The following is a 23,083-nucleotide window of genomic DNA, read 5'->3' on the forward strand; positions in this document are numbered from 1 at the left end:
ATTATATTGGTCTTTTCGTTGTTTTTTTTTTTTTTTTTTTTTTTTGCAAGGACAATTACTACATTTAACATGATGCATGCAAAGTTATTAATTTGGTGAATGCCTATGAATTAAATTACTGAGAGAACTTTTTGGCAAGATATGAAAGTCTTCCAGTGAGCACAGTACTGAGAGGGAAAAGTGCTTGGTGCAACCCTGACCCACAAAAGTGGAATTCCTGGGGAGAGGCCTGAGCGGAGACCACTGCACAGCACCTCACACACTTAGGCTGTGCCTTCAGTATTTCAGCTGTGCAGTGGGTATGAGGGGAACAACAAAATGGTAAATGGTAAATTTTCTTCAAAAAGTTAAAAACAATAACAGCAAATAAAAAGTATTTTAATTTTTTTAAAAACAAATTTCAGCTGAACTGGGAAATGCCTTTGGAAATCTTGTTCCACTGCACAAATGTACACTGTCTTAGCCAAGGAATGGGACCAGTCAAGACTGTTCACACCCAAGGGCTAAACTGTTATCTTATCTTTTTTTTTTTTAAGATTTTATTTATTTATTCGTGATAGACACACACAGAGAGAGAGAGAGAGAGAGGCAGAGACACAGACAGAGACACAGACAGAGGGAGACGCAGGCTCTATGCTAGGAGCCCGACGTGGGACTCGATCCCGGGACTCCAGGATCAGGCAGGCCCTGGGCTGAAGGCGGCACTAAACTGCTGAGCCACCTGGGCTGCCCAATTGACTTTCTTATTAAAATTTGGTGAATTTTCTATGATGATACCTAAGTAGAAGCAGAGTCAACCCACATGTGCTAAATTTTAGTTGGAGGAACCTGCTACCCTACCATTCTGGTCCTTGTGCCACTTAAAAAAAAGTATTTTACCCTTATGTGAATTCTATATTTTTTTGTTATACAAAATTCACTGTGGCAAAAGGAGGCATGTGTATTATTAGGTATTCGAGTACTTTTTTTTTTTAAACATTTAGTCCAACAGTTTTGTGACAAAAATTTTTAAAATTCAAAGTTTTGATATAGAAAGTGACGAATTGATTTTACTAAGAAATAGCTATGTACTCATTCCATGGACTTGCAGAGAAATCCTTTTGTGTAGACTAGCATTAGCCATTTGCACCAGTGTATAACATCATTTTTCTTACTGCATTGGCTTGCTCTGTTGTTCTGATACCCTGATACCACTTACTGCTCACTAACATTTATGTTCTTCAGCCTCTTTCAAAGAGGACATTGAAAGGCAACTGAACATTGAAAGGCAAGGTTCTCCTGAGTTTGCTTATCTGCACGTATGATAAAACATTTAAAGAGATCATGATTCAGAATGTCCTCTGCAACTCTCCCAGCAAGGACTGGAGCTCCATGAAGATGTTCAAGGAGGTTCTGCATGAAACAGAGTGTTCATATACACGTTAGAAAAAGTACAGACCTAATGGGAAAAACATGTAAAATGGGCATGGTGGCCCAGCATTCGTCATTTTCCAAGATGTCACAGTTACTGGCAAGTTTGGGCTTTTAAGTTCCTGTTTGAACATCACATATTTTAGGTAGATTTTGGTGAGGCAATCTCTGGAATGTTTAGGGGCAACCATGGTGACCTAGATCAACCCTAGAGGCGACCTGGGCGTGGAGTTTAATTCCTGGATTAAACATAGGTGTTTGGAGCTGGCTAGGCATTGTATTTAGTTCCTTACTTGTTCTTCCAGTAGTCTATTTAACGTAATGTTTAGGCATGCAGACTCTAGAGACAGACTACCTAGGGTCATATTCTAGCATTGCTTGTATTATCTGTATGACTTTAGGTGAGCTCCATTCTTCAGCTTTTTCACCTCTAATATAGAGAAATAAAAATGCCCATTTCATATGGTTGTGGTGGGGAATTAATTGGGATAATTTAATTTAAAGTGCTAGCATATAATGCCAGTGTTATAGCTACAATGTGGCTGTGTACTGTGGTTACAAACCGATAGTACCAAAATGGGAGTTAAAGGCAAAGTCAAGGATAGAAGACAGATGATGCGGGGGGCACCTGGGTGGCTCAGTGGTTGAGCGTCTGCCTTTGGCTCAGGTCATGATCCTGGAGTCCTGGGATTGAATCCCATACGGGCTCTCCCCAGGGAGCCTGCTTATGTCTCTGCCTCTCTCTGTGTGTCTCTCATGAATAAATAAATAAAATATTTAAAATAGAATAGAATAAATAAAATAATAAAATAAAATAAAATAAAATAAATAAAATATAGATGATGGAAGAATGGGTTAAGAACATCCAGAGAGTCAACCCCACTTGAGTATAGAAGGATGTAACAGGCTTGAGCAAGGGGAATATATTTGAGGTCCCTGAGCAAGACTGAGGTCCAAACTAATAGAAAAGAAGGCACAGGCCTAAGGTAGTTATGTGAGAAGAAGTTTATCCTGCACAGTAATTAAATAAATGTAAATCATTTTAACAATGAAATATTGTAGTGTCAATAATTATTTAGACTTACTAAAACCTGTTTCAACAGAAGGATGAGAAAACTGTTTTAGTCACATACTGCTAATAGAAGCATAAATTGGTATAGTTTTTCAAGAGGTCTAATTGGCAAAATAAGGTAAAGTCCTTAAATATGTATAGCCTAAATTACTCTTTGAGTCTACCTTCACGTCTTTACACTACTGAAAAGACACTTAAATTTACAACAGGAAGAACCTAAATGAATTGTGACCAATCCATATATTCTGTTACCAATATTCATGTTGAAAATCATTCGGTAGTTGACCACAGAAATCCACGTGTCTTTACAGTCTTTCAACAAGTATTATATTAGTTGAGCTCTGTAGAAAGGAATCTTCTTTATTTTTGAAGAAAAGTCAACTCAGGCTTTACTGTAGAATAAGGGAGCCTGAACTCTGCATGAGTTCTTATATCGTGATGTAATGCCTCTCTTGAGTGTTGAGAGAGCATTTTTGTTTCTTTATAGTATTGTTATTGGCAAGCCCATTACTGCTGTATAATAACAATACTGAAGTAATGCTGTTAGTTTCTTGATTTCTTAAATTGAGTGTAAAATTTAGAGTCATAACATTTAAATTATAAATAAGAATTACATGTGGTATTTATGCAGCCAGTGAAAAAACAAAAACCAATAAGACATTTCACTTATCAATTTGGCAACTATTTTTATGACTTTATTGAGGTCTAATAAGCTGCACATAGTGTATACAGTTTGATCAGTTTTGACATATGAACTGTTTTTACTTAACAGCACTTCTGACACCAAATATATGGGGATTTTTTTTTTTTTTTTCCACATACAAACCAATTCTCCAATTTTCCAGACACCAGTTGGGTGTCCACAGTTCGGCTCAATTCTGATACTACCCAGAATTAACATAGGACCCCCACAGATAAGGACTCAATCCCAGAAGACTGCCCCACTTCAGATGCCTGTCACAAATCACATGCTGCTCACCTGTACTTCTCACCAACTGGCTATAAATTTAGGGGGTTTCCACAACCCTCTCCTCAAGGTTGATCATTTGCTGGAATGGCTCACAGAACTCAGGAAGATACTTTATTTACTACCACTGGTTTTTAAAATAAAGGATATAAAACGAACAGCCAGATGGTGAGGTGCATAGGGTGAGGTCCAAAAGGGACTGGAGCACAGCAGTTGGCATTGGGGTACACCACCCTCCCCCCACATGAATATCTTCAAACCTCGGGAGCTCTCCATGCTTCATCATTTAGGGGTTTTGTAAGGAGGTTCCATTACATAGGCACAGTTAATTAAATCATTGTACATCTCTAGCCTCTCTCACTTCCCCAGAGGTCAGGGGGTAGGGCTGAAAGTACCTTTTTTCTTATTTTGGTATTATTATTTAAGAATCTTCTTACTTATCTGTACTAACAGAAAACAGAGGCAAAGATTTTTTTAATAATAATTTCCAATTCCAAAATAGGAAGAAAAGGCACTTACATATATTAATATGGGAGTGTGAAATTCTTACAGTTTTTTTTGGAATTGTACCAATTTGGAGCAAATTGTCAATGTCAATAAAACCTAAAATGCATATTGTTTGAACTAGCAATTCTGCTTCTAACTTAAATAAATTTTCTTGTAAACAAGGATTTAAAAATAAAAATGTTCATTACTGTGTTGTTTATAATTACAAAAATTTGGAAACAAGTTAGATGTCCAACAATATAGACTTGTTTAAAGAAACAATTCATATGGTGAAATATGCCTTCATTTTAGTAGTAGAAGGATATTGTTTTTATAAACAACAGGATCATATGGTATTCCTTTTTTATTTTTTTTTAATATTTTTCATATGGTATTCCTATGTCTTAACATATTTTTTCAACTCAGCAACAAAAAAGTTCATGCAAAAAAGACTAAAAGCATATATTTAAAGCAAAATGTTACAACAGGAAGTAAAATTTCCTCTGATTAGTAAAATTTATTTGTATTTTTTCCAATGCATGGTTTCCTTCTTATTGAAATTTCTTCCTGATATAAAACTAACACAAAGGCATAAAGTCAGTCCATAAAATCAGATATATTAATCTGAGCTATATAAATTATTTTTTAAAAATAACAACTGTTTTATGTTTTGATGCTATCAGGATAAAGTCCTTGGAGCTTGGCCCTTACCTACCTCCGCCTTTACCTTTTGCAGTTCCCACCTCTCTCTTCATGTGCTAGTGGTAAGGAACTGCCTGAGGCTTACTGGCACCCGTGCTCTGCTGATCCCTGCTGTTGTCTCTCTGCCTTCAGTACTTTTTCTCCTGGACTTTATTCTCCTTCTCCCCTGAAATCTGCTGTCAGTGTCATGTCCAAGAAGCCTTTCCTGAGCTCCTTGTGCTTCTTCCCCATTCCCACTGCTCTCTAGATCCATCTTTATTGAGGCACTTTCCACATTATATCATCCCTTTTCATTTTCCTGTCCCAACAGATTGAACCTGATAGGAGGTCAGGACAGTATTGGTTACGACAGTACCTGAAAGCTAACTGTGTGCGTGCGTGTACGTGTAACTGAATGATAGTGATAAAGATGTGATGGGATCAGACAGTGTGTGGAGTATTGGAAGAAGTGTGAATATATCTGCATGACTGGGGCAAGGGATCTTCATGAGGAATTTAGATGAGAATAGAAGTCTAAGGAGGAGCTAGATGATATAAGGAAGAGCCATTTGTCATCCAAAGGAGTTTGGATTTAATAGTCTGGTGATGGGAAGCCAGAAAAGATGTTAAAGTAAGAAAATGGCTAGCCTTAGCACTTTTTGAAGTGTTAGTTGTTATTAATGTTATGTAAAAAAAAAAATGAGGATATAGAATTATTGAATCAGTATGTTATCCACCTGAAACTAATATAACACTGTATATTAAATATATAGGATTAAAATAAAATGAAAATGAAAAACAATTGAGTGTAAAATTTGTGAAGTCATGGGTTAAACCAAGTTGAATAGATTTTTGATCTTCTAAGCTTCTCAGTCTTTACTATGCTAATGTAAATGCTAATGTGCATTTTTAATCTTCCAGAAGGTAGGAGTATGTGTGCACAATATCATTTGCATTATTTCCCAGATTTATTTATCATGGAACACTTCTGTTTAGGGCTATGTTCTAGACATTTGGGGAAATGGACACCAGGGAGACTAGCAGCAGTGAAACCTTTTTTAAAAAGATTTTATTTGTTTATTTGAGAGAGAGAGAGAAAGAGAGAGCATGAGTGGGGTGAGGGGAGGAGGAGAGGGACAAGCAGACTCCCCAGTGAGTGGGGAGCCCTGTGCAGGGCTCAATCCCAGAACCCTGGGATCTGACCTGAAGTCAGATGCTTAACCTATGGAGCCACCAGGCACCCCAGCCAGTGAAACCTTTTGGTGATTGTTACGGTAGTCCAGGTGAGAAACATTAAAAGCTTGAATCAAAAGGTTAATGATGGGGGAGAGAGAGAGAGAGAGAGAGAGAGAGGCAAGAGCATGGGAATTAAGTTGTGTCTGTCAGAGCACATCTCCAAAAGTGGTGAATTCTCAATAATTTTAAAAGATAGCATGATTTGAGAGTTGCTAATATTGATCCAAAGACATTAGAATATGCAGTGTGAAATGTGGTTTGAAACATCTCCGAGACAAATGGTAGTCAAAGGAAAGGGCTTCTTTTATGTTTACAATCCTACCAGCTGATAACATAGCCCTAGGCTCACTCCTCTTTATCAGAACCTGTCCATGGTCTGGCTTGAACTAAAGCACTTAATGATGAAGGAACAAGTTCTAGACTGGATATGATAACTGCTTATTTATGGGTGAGTCAGAGATGGTTGTCAGGAGTGTAGGTTGGACAACTGAGCAGATAGATGGTGGTATCATAATGAGATTAACAAGACAGGAGTCAGTGCTAATTTTGGGAAGAAGATAACTCTGTCACTTTTTGAAATGTTCATGAGTTAGAGTTGTCTGTGGGACACCCTTATGAGGAAAAGAGCACCTGTAGGCCATCAGGTTTATGAGTTTGTACCTAAGATGATGTGAACTGATCCAGCCTTCATTTTACTTACTGTTTCTCAATTGCTGCATGTGTTAGGGGTTTTGTGTCTCTTTAGGAGATGATAAAATTGTAAATTGCAGGTTAAAGACCCAGCACATTCCTAATCTTTTTAAACTTCTGATTTGGGAATATTGAAACATATTCTTCACCTCTAAATTCAGGCTATGATGGCCTTGGCAGGTTTGAGGAAGATGTTTAATTGACAGTGTTTCTTACTGCTTTGTTACTAAACCAAGTAAAATCATTAAATTAATAATGCTATAACATGTTTCTTTTTTAATAATTTTAAATGTAATAATAACAATGTTCCTTCATTTTATTTATAGCTCCAAAAGGAATTCTTCATTTGTCTCCTGATGTTTATCAAGAGATGGAAGCCAGCCGCCACAAAGTAATCTCTGGCACTACTCTAGGCTATTTGTCACCCAAAGATATGAACCAACCCTCAAGCTCTTTCTTCAGTATATCTCCCACATCGAATAGTTCAGCTACAATTGCCAGGGAACTCCTAATGAATGGAACATCTCCTACAGCTGAAGCCATAGGTTTAAAAGGAAGTTCTCCTACTCCCCCTTGTTCTCCAGTACAACCTTCAAAACAACTGGAATATTTAGCAAGGATTCAAGGCTTTCAGGTATGAATTAAAAGCAAAAACAAAACCAAGAAAACAAATTCATTAGCCCCAAATCCTTCATCTCTATCCATCAGAAAGCTCATCCTTGCCTGCTAGTGTGACCTATATGCCACTTACATTGTAAAGTATTAGGAACACAGAGGTCAGAAGAAAGAGAGCCATATGCACGTGCCTCATTTTCTTTTATTTTCATTCTACGCATTCATCTTTTGCTGCCTGGCTCTCCTCCATTTTCCTTCTTCTTCCTCTTATTTTCTTTTTAAACATTTTAAATTCTCTGTTCTGTCTTCCAGTTGGTCTTGATTGGGTGCATTTATCTCCTCACTCTGTCTTCCACAAACAAAAACTCTGCCTTCATACATTTGGTATTAGTCTTTAGCACTAAGTTCTCTCTCATTTACAATAAGGCTAAGTTTTTCTAATAATGATTTTACTTTCATAGCAGTTCCGAAGTTGGCATTCTATTGCTAGTAATGATTCAGGTATACCGTGAAGGTACAACATTTTAGAACTCTATTATCTTAGAAGTTAATTAAACATGGTATTAGAACAATAATGACATACTTTCTAGTTGTTTGAGGCATAAAAACATGTATTTGTTTTAGTGGATCATGTTTTGAACCGTCTAGGGTAGCACCTGTCTCATGGTACTTACTAACAGTTCTGTTTCATTAGGCAGTCTAACTCCAGCTCACAGCTCACTGAACTTGTGTATATGAGTTTGGGGATGGAAATTTTTTTCCCTATTTATTCTTTGTTCCTTTTAAAAAAACACAGCAAACCCAACAGTCCTTTCTGGATAGAGCTTTTAAAAGAATTGTTAACTCTAGGGAGAGGAAATACCTATGTTCTGATTTCTTAGTTGCCTTGAAAATCATGTACTGAACTGTAACTGCTGACCTGACCGGATGAACAGCCATGTGCTCATGCGTAGAAAGAGTGTACTGCACCCTCAGATTTCACTGTTTTCATCCCCTTTTCCATCTTAGTCTTATTCCTTAAGACCAAAAACTGTAATTTCCTTTAGAAATACTCTAGAAGCTCTGTATTGTGTAGAATAATCATGTATTTATAAACATTTTACAAGTTTAGATATAAATCAGAAAGAAGATCATGTGTTTTGGCAGGTATTTTGCATGTTTTTTTTTGTTTGCCTTCACAGAAACCCGGTTTTTCAAATCTATGCCAGGTAATCGTTAGTGTTTTTAATTAGACTATTAATATGAAATTGAAGAAGCTGTTACCAATTACTGGCTCTGTCGTCTGAAATTTTAAACACTTAATTTAAAGTTAAAATTTTAGAATTTGTTTTTGTTGTTTACCTTAAGAATGACAATAAATCACTGTTTAAAATAAAAAGACCTCGATTCATACAGTTAAAGTACTGGAAAAAAGCTAATAATTTTTAGTTCTATCTATAATCTGCACACAATGAACTAGAAATAAACTGTGATGAAAATAAATTCACTGCTTATTTACAAATCTAGTTATCTAGAAATGTCTGAGAGTAACACTGCATTTTTATAGAAACAAAGCACAAAATACATTCAAGCTCTGAATTGATTTTTTTGCTTGGAGATGTTATGGTAGATGTAATTTTGCTGCCACAGGAACTACTTAAATTTTTTTATTTGTATTTATTTGTTAATTCTTGGTAATGATAACAATTATAATTTTATAATTAGTCAAAATGTAGAGTCTGTTTCCCCCATTATTGGGCTGACTGCTCAGACCTCTTTTTAAAGCTTATGCTAAGATAATATGCTCTTATTTATGGACAAGTTAAACATTTCCAAATTTGTGTACTGTGATTTTTACATACTAATGAACATAAACAGATGGTTCTAAAACATTACTGTGCTTTTCTGGTCGAATGAGCTCGGTATTGATGTGAAATACTGTGTCACTGATAGATCGCAATCTGCAGCTGAGCAGTGAATAGAAGCTTGTGGGAAATGACTTAGTGTCCTATCAGGCACATAGCATATCTTCATGATGTCATGGTAAAAGGTTCTTTGTAGTTAAGAGTTTTGAAGCCTATTTCTTTATAGGTAACTTTCTCAGGTATCTTTACCTGGTAGAAAAACATGTAGACTGTTTCTCTTTCTTAAATGTTTCAATTGGACTGTAGTTAGAAATTATAGGGCCAGCTTATTATGGATTACATGCTATTCTGTTATTTTTATTTCTGGAATTTAAAAACAATAAATTCTTTTTCTGTGTTTCTAGGTTAGTACTTTTTTATTTTGTTATTGTACATTGAATAGATACTATTGCTTATTGGATATTGTATAAACCCTTCTTTGGCCATCCTTCCCCATTAAAATTTGACTTAAGCCTATCAGAGCCATTGTATGTGACAGCTATATTGTATTACAAAGTGAAAATATATTAGTGTACTGAAAACTAAGTTGTTTTAACCTTTAAATTTTTTTCATTACCCAATCTTTAATTGAAATTTATAAATTACAGAAAGCTTATTTGCTTACTAGAATGTAGGTATTAAGCTCACATCCTTTGCTTAAATCTACAGAATAATTAAAATTATTATACAATTAAAGTTATTAATAAAGCTGACTTCACAGAGCAGAATGTGACTGAACACTTGCACATTCTTGGTTAATTCTTTTCATCATTGCTTGGGCTTACCTGAAGTTTTTATCGTGTTTTAGATGCAAGTTTTCGGATTCCAGTCATAAATGAATATGTGTCTCTTTGAAATTTTATTGAGTGTATTTTAACTATCCTCTTTTAAAACCTGAATATTCTTCTTGATTATTTTATTATTTTTTAGAAAGTTTAGAAATTTTATGTCAGTAGTTCTGTGAGCCTTAGATTTTGTCCAGCCCAGTCAGTATGCTTCTATAACTTCAATGCTTTTCACAAAAACTCATTTGAAATTTAATTATACCAAAGTGTTTCAGGGTTCTTTGTTATGTACCTTGATACTCTTTAATTATAATGCCAAACCTGTTTGGCTTTTTAAAGACAATTATTATGACAGAGACATTCTTGAAATGTGGTACACATGAACCAAAGTGGAAGACTTTGTTCTGTTGTGTTATAATTTACATTATTCTAAGTTTTTATAGCCTTAATATGCTTTGCCATATTAACGATATTAGAAATTTAGATTTGCATAATTAAATATAGGCAGTTCCTTTGTCTTTTGGTTCTTGTACCAGCATATGTATAGGGATGAGGTGGTTCCCACAGGACACCAAATAATTCTCTGGATACCAGCAGCGTATCTGAGAATTCAGCTCAGTTCTGATACTGTCTCCATGGAGATAGCGTCAGATCACACAGGACAAGGGTTCAGTCCTACAAGATCGCATCCCCCGCCAACTATGGATACCTGTCAAGCCCAGGTTGCTACCTGTACTTTTGACTGACCAGCTATAAATCAGAGATCCCCACCACTTCTTCCTCCTCAGGTTCAATTAATTTGCTAGAGCAACTCACAGAACTCAGAGGATTTTACTTTACTAAGTCACCAGTTTATTGTGAAAGAATATAAATTCAGTGCAGCTGGATGGAAGAAATGTCTGGGGCAGGGTATGTGGAAGGGACACAGAGCTTCCATGCCCTCTCCAAGCATGCCACTTTCTCAGCACCTCCATGTGTTCACCAACCCAGAGGCTCTCAGAACCCTGTCCTTTTGGGCTTTTATGGAGGCTTCATTATATAGTCCCGATTGATTAAATCATTGACTCCACCTCCAGCCCCTCTTTCCTCCCCTGAAGTCAGGGGGATGGCCTGAAAGTTCCAACCCTTGAATCAATTTTTGGCTCCATTGGCAATCAACTCCCATCCATAGATGCTTTCAAAACTCACCTCCTTAACATACAACTCTGTCACTTTCAATACTTAGAAGTTTGGGGAGCTAGTGTGAGAAAAAAGGGTTGAAGACCAAATAAATATTTCTTATAAATCACAATATCACACTTTATTTAAATGAGTACTAGAAAAGTAATTTGATTAGAAATGAAAATGTATTCTTTTAGCAAATTATCCTTTCTCAATGAATTTAATTTCAGTTTGCTATTCTATGCCCTTTTTTGTGATGATCATCCATTGAACAGTGTGGATTTTGAAACTTTCAGAGTGAAATATAATAAACTAGGTTTGTTTTTTTTACATAGAGAATATAAAGAAACAGTTGTCTTAGTTAAGCCATAATTAGTTTATTTTACAAAATCAAGGAATGTTTTATAGAAGGACTTTTTATTATTGTGAGTTTTAGATGGTCCATTTCCAGCAAGATGAAAATGTCAGTAGAAAGCTTCGAAATATCTACTTAAATTAAAAACTTTCTTTTCAAATACAAGTCAAACTTAATACATTTCAACTGATATGTCTCCTTTTGTGACGCTTAATATGATTTTGGCAGCCTTCTTTTATAGTTATAGGCTTCTTTTAAATATTTATTTTAACATATATGGCATATAACATTTTAACAATATGACCTCAATATAGATTACATTGAGAATATAGTAACTGGCTAATCTGAGAATCAACCTTTTTTCTTTCCCTTATTAAAATCTTCCCTATGCCTCATTTTTTAATCAAATATTTATCATCAAAGTGGCTACTTGCAGCTTTTTTTAAATTAAGAATGAAGGATCATTTTTTTTCAAAGAGCAATATAAATTAAACTTTGTAGGTTTCTAGTAGCAGAATATGGAGAAAGAAATTATGCATATACGCATACTCTCCCACTTAGAATTGTTTTTCTCCAATTTTAAATTTATCCTTGAAACATAACTTATTGTGTCACTTCTGAGCCTAAATTTTCATCTACACTGTTACACAAATGGCTATATGAAGTGAAGTGAAGTTATTCAGAGTACAATGAGTAAAACACATTTGTGGGTTTGGCATGAGGTCAACAGATTCTGCTCTGATTTGCAGTCACTCTTTAAAAATCTCTCTTGGATTTGGCCTTTACCACTCTGCAAAGACCTTGGAGAGCTTGGTTTAGTATTTGAACTCTCCCCAAGGCTTGGTCTTTCTATAGTGACTGTAAAACTCAGGTTTGTTCTTCAAATGGGCAACTCAAGTTCATCCAAACTGACTTATTATATCGTTTTCATTATATTTGACATACTTTGCCAAACCCCCAAAGGTATGCAGACTGCATATTACATAACTGGACTTCCATAAAAACCGATGGAGTTACCAATTCATTTTGCTGAAATTCCCAATTCTATAGAGAAAAATTCTAATTGGAAGAAAGAAATCCTGATGCATATAAACATATACTGTGATCAGTAAGTAATACAGGTAAGAATCAAGCAAGTCTTGAATAAAACAGTCCATTATTACTGCATGAACTATTCAGTAACTTCACCCTAAATCACTGCAGAGTATAACCTGAAACTCAGAAGAACAAAGGCATTCATCTTGAGTTTGATGTACCAGCACACACATAGTAAGACACATAAGATATTTCAGACAAAGGATAATATATAAACACAGAGCCTTTCCTACCACAGTGACTTTGATGTGGCTCTAAAATGAGCCACTGTGGTACAGGAAAAAAAAAGCTATTTATGTATCCTCCCCAAGTAGAAATATCTGTAGCCTTCTCTGTTTGCAAGAGAAGTGATTCTCAGGTCAGCATAAGAATTCTGCTTGGAATCATTTGAAAATCAAGTCTTGAAGAAAAAGAAATGATTTTTCATCTACAGGTGAAATATATTTCCTTTCGCTACAAAAGGTTGGCAATGATACGATTTTTACTTAGTGATGTAAGAGTAATTGTAGTACCCATCAAGTCCCTTCATGTCCGGCTAGTAGCAATATACCAATGCTCATTCTAAGTCATGTTGAAATGATCTATTTTCCTCTCTCCAGCATTTAGCTATATCTTAAGATTTTTTTTTCATTAGTGACAGTAGTTAAGATTTCATATACATTGTTCTCTTCTCACTAAGGGCAGTTCCCGAGAGAGAGAAGAGTTATGTGGAATAGCTGCATATAAAGGATTTCTACACACTGAAAAAAAATTAACATAGAGGCATGGTTTATATTGAAACATATGGGTAAACAAATGAAACTGATATTTATTGATTGACTCATTTTATATTTGATAGTAATGTAGGCATTATATACGTTATCTTATGACACAAGTAGAAATGCCTAGTACATTTTTGCCTTTTGATGCAGATCTTTATTTTAAATCAGACTATTATATAGTGTTTGAAGATTGATCCCTGTAAGTAGGCATAGTTCGTGGTGATGGTCCATGGTCTTCTAGATATTGTTTTGGTTTAGTCCTAGATTTCATTAATTAATTAATTTAAGCCCTCATACCTGGGTCTAAGTTACTCAAGAATTCTGACTCTCTCGAGCTGGAAGGAACTTTAGATTTTATTCTAATATAAAATTTTACTATGTAAATACACATTTGAGGGACTACACAAGTAAAACTTCCTATTAATAATATAGTTTACTCATTTCCCATATGGAATTATTAGTTAATTTTAACCCTGAGAGATTTTAGGTTGTGAAGAGTTCTGCTCTCTTAACATGGTCACATCAAAAGACAGATTTAACTGTCAGACACAAGGGATATTTGAAAAGCTTTCAACATGTTTTTATCTGTAGTGCTGTCACTTTTTTAAGTATAAGAAAAGTCCAGGATTGAGTCCTAAAAATGGAACATTTGAGGAAACAAGAACTACTGCTTGAAGATGACACAGTGACAGCTTGAATAAGTCTCATTACAAGAAAAATAGGTAATACATTATGAACAGTTTTCAATAATTTCAGTATATAAAAGAATTAAATGGATATGAAGTTAAGCTGGCTAGAAATGTCCAGCCATTGAACACTGGAACAGATTTAACTGAAGCACAAGAAATGGAACATCTGCTTTTCCACTCTGGGCAAATACTTAATAAGTACCTATGCATGCTAGGTAGCATGCCAAACACCGGGCACAATAGGAGTTATGATCAAGTTGGAGACAGGTAAATAAAACCAATATGCAGAAGGTTGGATACCACCATAAATTAGTCCCATCTCCAGGGATCAGTATTGGACATTACACTACAGTTTGATATAAAAATAAAGATTTATAGCATGCTGCATGAAATAATGTAATTCTGCCCCCATAATAAGAGGCAATATGAGGATAAGCTGATAAGTGTTCACTTGAGGTGTGGTTGGCCATGTCAAGAATCACAAATAGGAATGAACAGCTTTGACTGAAGGAATTAGGGAAGAATTTATAGCAGATGGGACATTTGAAATAAGTTTTAAAGAGCATATAGAATTTTCAGGTGAATAAGAATTGCAGGCAGAAGCTAAGCATTGAAGACATAAAAGGACCCAGTATTTCAGAACATGCCTAGAGTCAAAGTGGCAGTGGCTGGCAGGGAAACTGAAAAAGCTTTGTGTTGCTAGGAGTTTAGATTTTAGCTGTTAGAGACCATGGGCTTATTTTTAAAAGAGTAGTGACGTTGGTTTTGTATTTTAAAAAGATAATTCAGTCAGCGATAATTCTGTCAAGGATGAACTCGACCAAAAAGAAACAAGAATGGTAAGCAAAAAGACTCATTAGAGTGATTTTGAATGAATCCAAAAGATAAATAACAAAGATTGAATTAGGGCAGAGCTAGTGGGCGTAGAGGAGTGGAGCTGAGGTACACTTGTCTAAGGTACAGCTGAGATCATTAAATGATCCCTTGTGCTGATTTTTATCGGGATGCTTTCACTAGCCTGTTCCAGGTGGAAGCAAGATTCAAATATGATGAAGAGTAAGTAGAGACTATTTCAGGATACGTAGCCTGGTTTTTCAAAAAGTTAAGAGTGAAATAAAGTAGGATAGTATGAATGTGACATATTTTACTCAAGATTTTATGTTTAGTATTGATGAGATAGGTAAACTTAGAGGAAGTTAATGAGTTCCATTTTAAGCATGTGAAATTTGAGTTGCCTGAATTAAAGTTGTACGATAGGCCGTTCCAAATGTGTCTGATGAGATCAGCAAGAAAGGATAGGGGACATAGTTTGGAGAGTCATGTTTTTAGAGATGTAATTGAAGTTATAGAAATTGGTAAGTTTGACCAGGGACATAATTCCCAATGAATATTAACAATGTAAAATGTTCATTTATCCATTGATTCAACTGAAATATATTGAGCACCTGCCATGGGCCAGGTATACTTCTTGGCCCTGAAGATATAGCGTAAGTGACACTCAAGGTTTCTGCCCTCATGGAACTAACATAAACATGGGTGTGTGGGGATGAGATGTGAAATTGGGGCAGGAGACATGGAACACATATGATAAATTCAAATGGTGTTAATATCCTAAGGTAATGGTTGCTAGGAAATTAATTGTGAGGTTAATTATGAATATTTATGAGAAGTATATACAGAAGACTCATGTCTCCAACTGCTGTGTCAAAGATAGCTATACCTTCTTAATGTTTTAATCAACCTTATTGAACTATATTTACATACAATAAGACACAACCATTTTATTATACAGTTTTGAAAAATGTATGCAACCATGTGACTGCCACCACAATCAAGATGAGGGTGTTTCTATTACTGTTAAAAATTTCCCGGTCCCTCTCTGCAGCTTGTTTTCCCCACCCTCCCTTGGCTCCAAATAACCAGGATATCCTGTCATCACTAAAGATCAGTTTTGCCTTTTCAGGTATTTCATAAGAATGGAACCATACAGTATGCACAGTTTTGCATCTGACCTCTTTTACTTGCTATGTTTTTGAGATTTTTCCATCTTGTATATATCTGTAGGGGTTTTTTTTATTTGGTTTGTTTTGTTGTTTTTTATGAAGTACTAGTCCTCTATATGGATGTATACCACAAATTCTCACTTCACCTATTGATGAACATTTGAGTTGTTTTCAGTTTGGTGCTATTTTGAATAAAGCTGTTCATGAATATTCATTTATAAGATTTTATGCAGACATCTTTCTAATGCTCTTGGAAAAAATCCTGGGAGTAGATTTGCTGAGTCACTGGGTAAGTGCACATACAAATTTATAAGAAACTATCAGATTTTTTTCAATATGCTGTAGCATACCACATTTCTGCTAGCAATGTATGAGGGTTCCACACATTGATATGATCAGTCTTACTCAAGTAAGAGTACAGTGGTATCTCATTTATATTTTAATATGTATTTCACTAATGACCCATATGATGAGCTTCTTTTCATGTGCTTATTGGCCAATTACAGATCTTTGTGAAATGTCCACATCTTTGTACGGTTTCTAATTGATATATTTTTTTTCTTATTATGGAATTATAAGAGTCCTTTTTATATTCTGGGTATAAGTCCTTTGTGTTGCAAATATTATCTCCCTGCCAGGATGAACTTGACATACTCAACTTAATTTCATCTGCAATGAGGCTATTTCCCAATAAGGTCACAATTAAAAGTGTAGAGGTTAGGACTTGCATATATCTTTCGGGGCCATTGTTGAACTTACTATATATTTATTGCTTTCCTCAAATTTGGGAAATTTGGGGTCATATTTTCTGTGAGTAAATATTTTGCCCCCTTCTTTTCTTCTGGGACTCCATTTACATGCATTTTTTTAAGAAAATTGTCCACAGATTCCTGAGTCTTTATTCATAAAAAAACACATTTTTTTCCTCTGAACTTTAAATTGTATTATTTCTATTGATCTGTAAGTTTACTGACTCGTATATACATAGTTTTTAATTTATATTTTCTGAAGCAGTTAATCTGGCTGGATTCAAACTCCAAACTTTGTCTCTCAGCTTTCTGTTCTCTTGGCTTCTGGGAGAGTAGTCTGTCTTCTGGTTCTCCATGAACCTTTTTGTCAACTGCTAAAAAGAAGAATCCAATAAAATTTAGTGGTTCCTGCTTCCTATCAGAAGTAATTTCAGTGGAAATTTTTGTAATGACATTAATGATAGAGGAGAAAGTTCAGGTGGTGAATATTGTCCTAGAGTATAAATAAAAATAGTTTAAAAATAATATCATAGTGTTTGCTCCCAATTTGGATTTGCAGCCAAAGCTGCAACTTACTTCTTAGCTTTTGGAAATCAGGTAACATTTATTGATATTTTTGGTTCAAGTTTCTTGATCCCTGTTGCTAGGATTCCCATGAATAGGCCTCTTATTATATTTTTTTTCTCTCTAAACCTCTAACTTAAGGAGGAGACCTTAACTTCTCTTTGTCATGGTGCTTTGGATATTATAATTTTCCAGGCTTTTATGCCAAAAACTTTTTTTCCTGCATCTTTTTTCCTTCCCATATCAGAAGTAGAAAGTACCACATTGCACAGTGACTTTATTTTTCTAATGAAAAGATCATTTAATCTCCACTGGTTCTCTTTTCTTGTGTTTGAAGATTCTTTTAATATAAAATTCTGATATGCGTAGAAAAACATGTTTATCTGATCTACTCTAATGGGCACTTGGCTTCTTTCAAATCTCCTTTATTCTGAAACACTAAAGGTTTTCTTTTATAAGTGACCTTTAAAAATAATTTTAAATATAGAGAAAGGTTGAAAAATAGTACAGAGCTTAATGTTAACAATTATATAACCATAGTATAATTGTCAGTACCAGGAAATTAATGGTGATGTAATCTTATTCAAATTTTTCCAGTTTTCCTACTAATGTCCTCTTTCTGGTCCAGGGTACAGTCTAGGATCCCACAGTGTATTTAGTTGTGATGTCTCTTTAATCTCTTCTAATCAAGTCACAGTTCTTTCATCTTTCATGATCTTAATGCTTTTGAATAATATGATATTTATTTTGTAGAATATTCTCGAACTTGGGTCTTTCTAATATTTTCTCGTGATTGATTGTGGTTGTACATTTTTAGTAAGAATATCACAGAACTGGAGCACCTGGATGACTCAGTCAGTTAAGCGACTGCCTTCGGCTCAGGTTATGATCCTAGGGTCCTGGAATTGAGCCCTGGGTGTCCTCCCTGCTCAGCAGAGAGTCTGCTTCTCCCACTTTCTCTGCTCCTCCCCATTGCTTGTGCACTTATGCGCTCTCTCTCTTTCTCTCTCTCTCTCTCTCTCAAATAAATAAAATCTTAAAAAAAGAAAAAAAGAATATCACAGAGTTGATGCTGTACCATCTCAGTCCCCTATATACTGCTCTGTTTATAATTATCTTAAATATCTCCTTTACATACATTAAGAACCATATCAGACAGTGTTATAATTTTTGTTTCTTTTTTTTTTTTAACTTTTATTTACTTATGATAGTCATACAGAGAGAGAGAGAGAGAGAGGCAGAAACATAGGCAGAGGGAGAAGCAGGCTCCATGCACCGGGAGCCCGACGTGGGATTCGATCCCGGGTCTCCAGGATCGCGCCCTGGGCCAAAGGCAGGCGCTAAACCGCTGCGCCACCCAGGGATCCCTTTTTTTTTTTTTTTTTAAACCCTTTGGAGTAGACCTCCTTTTTTTTTTTTTAATTTTTATTTATTTATGATAGTCACAGAGAGAGAGAGAGAGAGGCAGAGACACAGGCAGAGGGAGAAGCAGGCTCCATGCACCAGGAGCCTGATGTGGGATTCGATCCCGGGTCTCCAGGATCGCGCCCTGGGCCAAAGGCAGGCGCCAAACCACTGCGCCACCCAGGGATCCCAATTTTTGTTTCTAATGTCAAGCAGGATTCAGAAAATTCAGGAAAAGAAGGAAAGTCAACAATGTATTTACCAATTATTATATTCCATTCTTTGTTTTTGCTTTGTCTTTAATTTTCAAGTTTGATTATGTTGTGTCTTTTTGTTTATTCTGTTTGGGGTTTGCCCAGCTTCTTGAAGCTGTAGACTTGTATCTTTTACCAGAATTTAATACATTTTAGCCATTATTTCTTCAAATTCTTTTTAGCCCCAATCACTGTCTCTCTTCCCTCTGGGATTCTGATGACAGAAATATTAGATCTTTTGTTATCATCCCAGAAATGTTTGTGACTCTGTTCATTTTTCTCAGCCTGTTTTCACTCTTTTGTCCAGATTGGGGAATTTTTATTTTTCTGTCTGTGAGTTTACTAAGTATTTTCTCTGTTCTCTCTACTTAGTTTTTAATTTTGGTTATTCTGTTTTTCAATTATAAAATTTCTGTTTGGTTCTTCCTATGCCTTCTTTTTCTTGATGAGACTTTTTTTTTTTCATTTATTTCAAGTGTGTATGTAATTGTTTTTTAAAGCATTTTTATAATGGCTACTTTAAAACACTTTCCAGATGAATCTAATAACATTTATGTCATCTTGGTGTGGCATCTCATGATTGTCTTTTCTCATTCAAGTAGAGATTATCCTGGTCCTTGGTTTAATGAATGATTTTCTATTGAATCCTGAACATTTTGGGTATAGTAAATCTCCATGTCTTATTTAAGTCTTCTGTTTTAGTAAGCCTCCTCTGACATTGTGCCAGCTAGGGATCTAGGAGTGCCGCCTTATTACTTGTTATGGGTAGAAGTTCACTTTTTCCGCTGAGTTCTGTTGACACCCTGGCAGGAGGAAGGGCACGTGTTATACCTGCAAAGTGGTGAAAGTCCTGACCCTCCACTGTGCCACTTCTGAGACCACTCCAGGGAGAAGGGATCATATGCCTCATTATCACCAGATACATACAAAAGCCTAGGAATCTAGCAGGTTTAAAGTTATAACTTCCCATTCAGCCTCCTCTGTCACCACCCCAGTTGGGGATTGGGTCATCTTATTCATCTGTCAAGTATAGAAGTCTAGCCTCCCCAATTGGCCTTTCCTGATGGGAGTAAGGATGGGTCTGCTATTTTTTCCATGGTGTTTGGTTGGAATAGGGCAGTTATTGTCTAAGTCTTCTCACTATTTTTTTCCTTTTCTGGCCCTTTGGATAGAGAAAGCAGCTTTTCCTGGGGCTTTACTATTATTATTATTTTCTATATCCATTGTCATTTCCAGGTTGCCAGCTTGTCTGGCACCCAGTCCAGGATATATATAAAGCAAAGAGAAAACTGAGGAATTCACCATTCTGTTGTTCCTTGGGTCTTGAAATCCCTAGCTTGGATTCTTCCTCCTTCTCTCCTGCTTCCTGAATCCTCTTAATGTTTGTTTATACATAATATCCAAAGCTTTTACTTTTACTTAGTAGGAAGAATAGGGAAGAGTAAATCTGTTTTCTGGTCTAGAAGTAGAAGTCAGTGGTCTTTGCATCATGAATGTAATTATATTTGAAAAATAAATATGTATCTAAAATCTGTAATTCTTGAGTAGAAAGAAACACTGTCCAATATGTTTATTAAAAATATCATTATAAATTAAACTGGTATATAATGAAAAGACTTGTAAGGTCTTGTCTTTAAGTTTGAAGTGGTATTTAATACAATACAATACAATTCTAATACATGAAAATTAGAGAGTTGGCGCTATTGGGAGAAGATTGTGTTAGTTTAACTTTGGTGGTGTACTGTCTAAATTAACTGTAATTTTCCTTTGACTTGGAAAGAGTTTTTCATTTTAAAAAGCTATTTCACTTAAAGTTCTATAGATTTTAATGTGTCTTGTTATAAATATGTAATAAATATATAGTATGCACTCAAAACATGAGTGCACATTATAAAAAGAAGCTTCTGGTAGCTATGAAATTAACTGTTAAAAATCACCTAGTGCCTTTTTTTTTTTTTTTGATGGAAATGTCAAACAAAAATAACTATATATGTGTGTGTATGGTTTACTTTCTAATTAATTGACTTCCTTCTCAGACTTCCACTGGCATGGGGCACCTGGGTGGCTCAGTGGTTGAGCATCTAACCTTTGGCTCAGGTCGTGGGCCTGGGGTCCTGGGATTGAGTCCCGCATCAGGCTTCTGGTAAGGAGCCTGCTTCTCTCTCTATCTGTCTCTCTGCCTCTCTTTCCCTGTGTCTCTAATGAATATATAAATAAAATCTTAAAAAAAAAAAAAAAAAGAAAAAAAGACTTCCACTGGCATAATGAGTAGAAACTGAAAAGCAAAGAAAAAAGATTTAGGATTTTTGTCATATATATGCTAATCCCTTAAAGTAAGAGTACAGTTATCTTCCTTGACTATTAATAACACATCTGTTGTTGATTTACTAGGCAATTTTAATCTGTGACTTACATTAGAAATAAATCTCTATATTTCTGCTAGATTTTGTATGCCAAATATAGGCATGTAATTCTCTCTCTCTCTTTTTTTTTTTTTTTTTTTTTTAAGATTTTACTTACTTATTCATGAGAGACAGAGAGGCAGAGACATAGGCAGAGGGAGAAGCAGGCTCCTTGTGGGGAGCCTGATGCGGGACTTGATCCCAGACTACGGGATCACGCCCTGAGCCGAAGGCAGACGCTCAACCATTGAGCCACATAGGTGTCCCAAGGCATGTAATTTTTTTTTTTTTTTTGGTATGTAATTTTCAAAGCTTATCCCAAGCACAGAATTTCTAAAAGACAGAAAAGATAATTATAAGTTGAGTCTTTATAATTTCATTCATTCACTTATCTCTTTAGAGCCATTAATATGACTAGCATATTGTATACAAAATGAAACAGATTACTCCAATAGCTAAAACACAGGTACATCACTGAACATGTTAAATATATGTTTACATTTTAATTACAAAGGAGTTGATTTTAGTTATGAAAAGGATTGAGAAGAACTATAGAGAAAGTCAGTGACAGACATCATCTAGTGTAATATTCTTAATAATTATATATCTTGTCATGTCTTTTATTACAGTTTTATGAGATGTGTTACAATAGTAAGAAGAATATCTAATATTTTAATGTTAATCATAAGCCAGGCATTGTTCTAAGTGCTTTTCATGGTGAAACTCATTTTATTTATTATATACAAATTAATTCATTAGTTAAATGTAGAACTAACATAATGTAGCTTTTTACTGTTGACCACAGTTGACATAAGATGATTTACATGTCATCAAGTGATCTAAAAAAGCAGTTAATGTTTAATACAAACCTAAGCTATTAGAACAGTATCTATCAAATAATACTGTTTTCACATTTTGCCAAGAAAATGCTATTTTGTGCATTAATAAAGATACAGGTCTTCTGTAGAGCTAGCATGCAGACTCTGCAAAAGTCAAGCATGTTTTGACATGCTTATTCTAAGTTCCAGTGTTACAGCTGTCACTCTTGAGCTCCTTGCTCCCTGCTCCTGTCAATGCAGGGCTTCAGTGCAGTAGCTAGAAGGGGTCTTTGCTTGTTCTGTGCAGTGGACGCCACAGTTGAACCTGAGATGCGCTAATGAAACGTGTTTTTTTGATACAGCGAATGTGTTAGGTATCACATGTGAATGTACAGGCCTCTATTTTTCCTTAGTGATCTACGGAGCAACTTTCTTTAAACATGGGTCTTTTTCAAACCCTCCTCATTTTTGTCCCACAGGGGGTGACTATTAAAAACATCTGACAGACAAGCAGTTAACCAGTTTCCTGCTGAGATTAGTAAAATATTTAGTAGTCCTGCAACATCAAGGAACTTCAGCTCTGCAGGAAATGGTTTGATTCAACTTTTTGGAGGTAGGAGGTAGGGAATTTACATTTCATTTGGATGCCCCCTCATGTTTTCAAATGGGCATGAAAAAATTTACATACCTAGCTTTTAATGTAAATTATTCTAAGGCTTAACGGTATTTTTCTTTATTTCTTAAATTATATGAATAGTTGAAGTGATTTGTGCCTTCCCTTCAGGAAAAAGAAATCTCTAGACTAGCAAAATCAGCGTCAGAATGCACAGTTACAGCATTTCATGTGGGTTTATGTGATTACAAGTCAAAACTAGGAAACTTATTTTAAAATAAAAATTATTATAGATTTGCAAATTTCAAAGAAAGCCACGTTTAATTTACGTATATTGAAATTTTTGGCCCATCTTTTCTACTGGAATGATTTTTGCAAATCCATAAGAAA

At 35.3% G+C, this 23,083-nt stretch overlaps 1 protein-coding gene across 32 annotated transcripts in view; it reads left to right on the plus strand.

The window, feature by feature from the left end:
• STAU2 (staufen double-stranded RNA binding protein 2) overlaps positions 1-23,083 on the plus strand; it is a 296,660-nt gene that overhangs the window by 174,852 nt on the left and 98,725 nt on the right. For 29 of the 32 annotated variants that reach the window (XM_072804232.1, XM_072804224.1, XM_072804231.1 and 26 more), the window contains one exon: positions 6,869-7,176. In XM_072804232.1, coding sequence (XP_072660333.1) covers positions 6,869-7,176 — 308 coding nt within the window. Of the gene's footprint in view, positions 1-6,868; positions 9,587-23,083 lie in introns of those variants that run through there. The other 3 variants (XM_072804239.1, XM_072804240.1, XM_072804241.1) reach the window with 1 other exon arrangement.

This window comes from Canis lupus, chromosome 28 (assembly GCF_048164855.1).
Source record: "Canis lupus baileyi chromosome 28, mCanLup2.hap1, whole genome shotgun sequence".
Taxonomy (NCBI): Eukaryota; Metazoa; Chordata; class Mammalia; order Carnivora; family Canidae; genus Canis; species Canis lupus.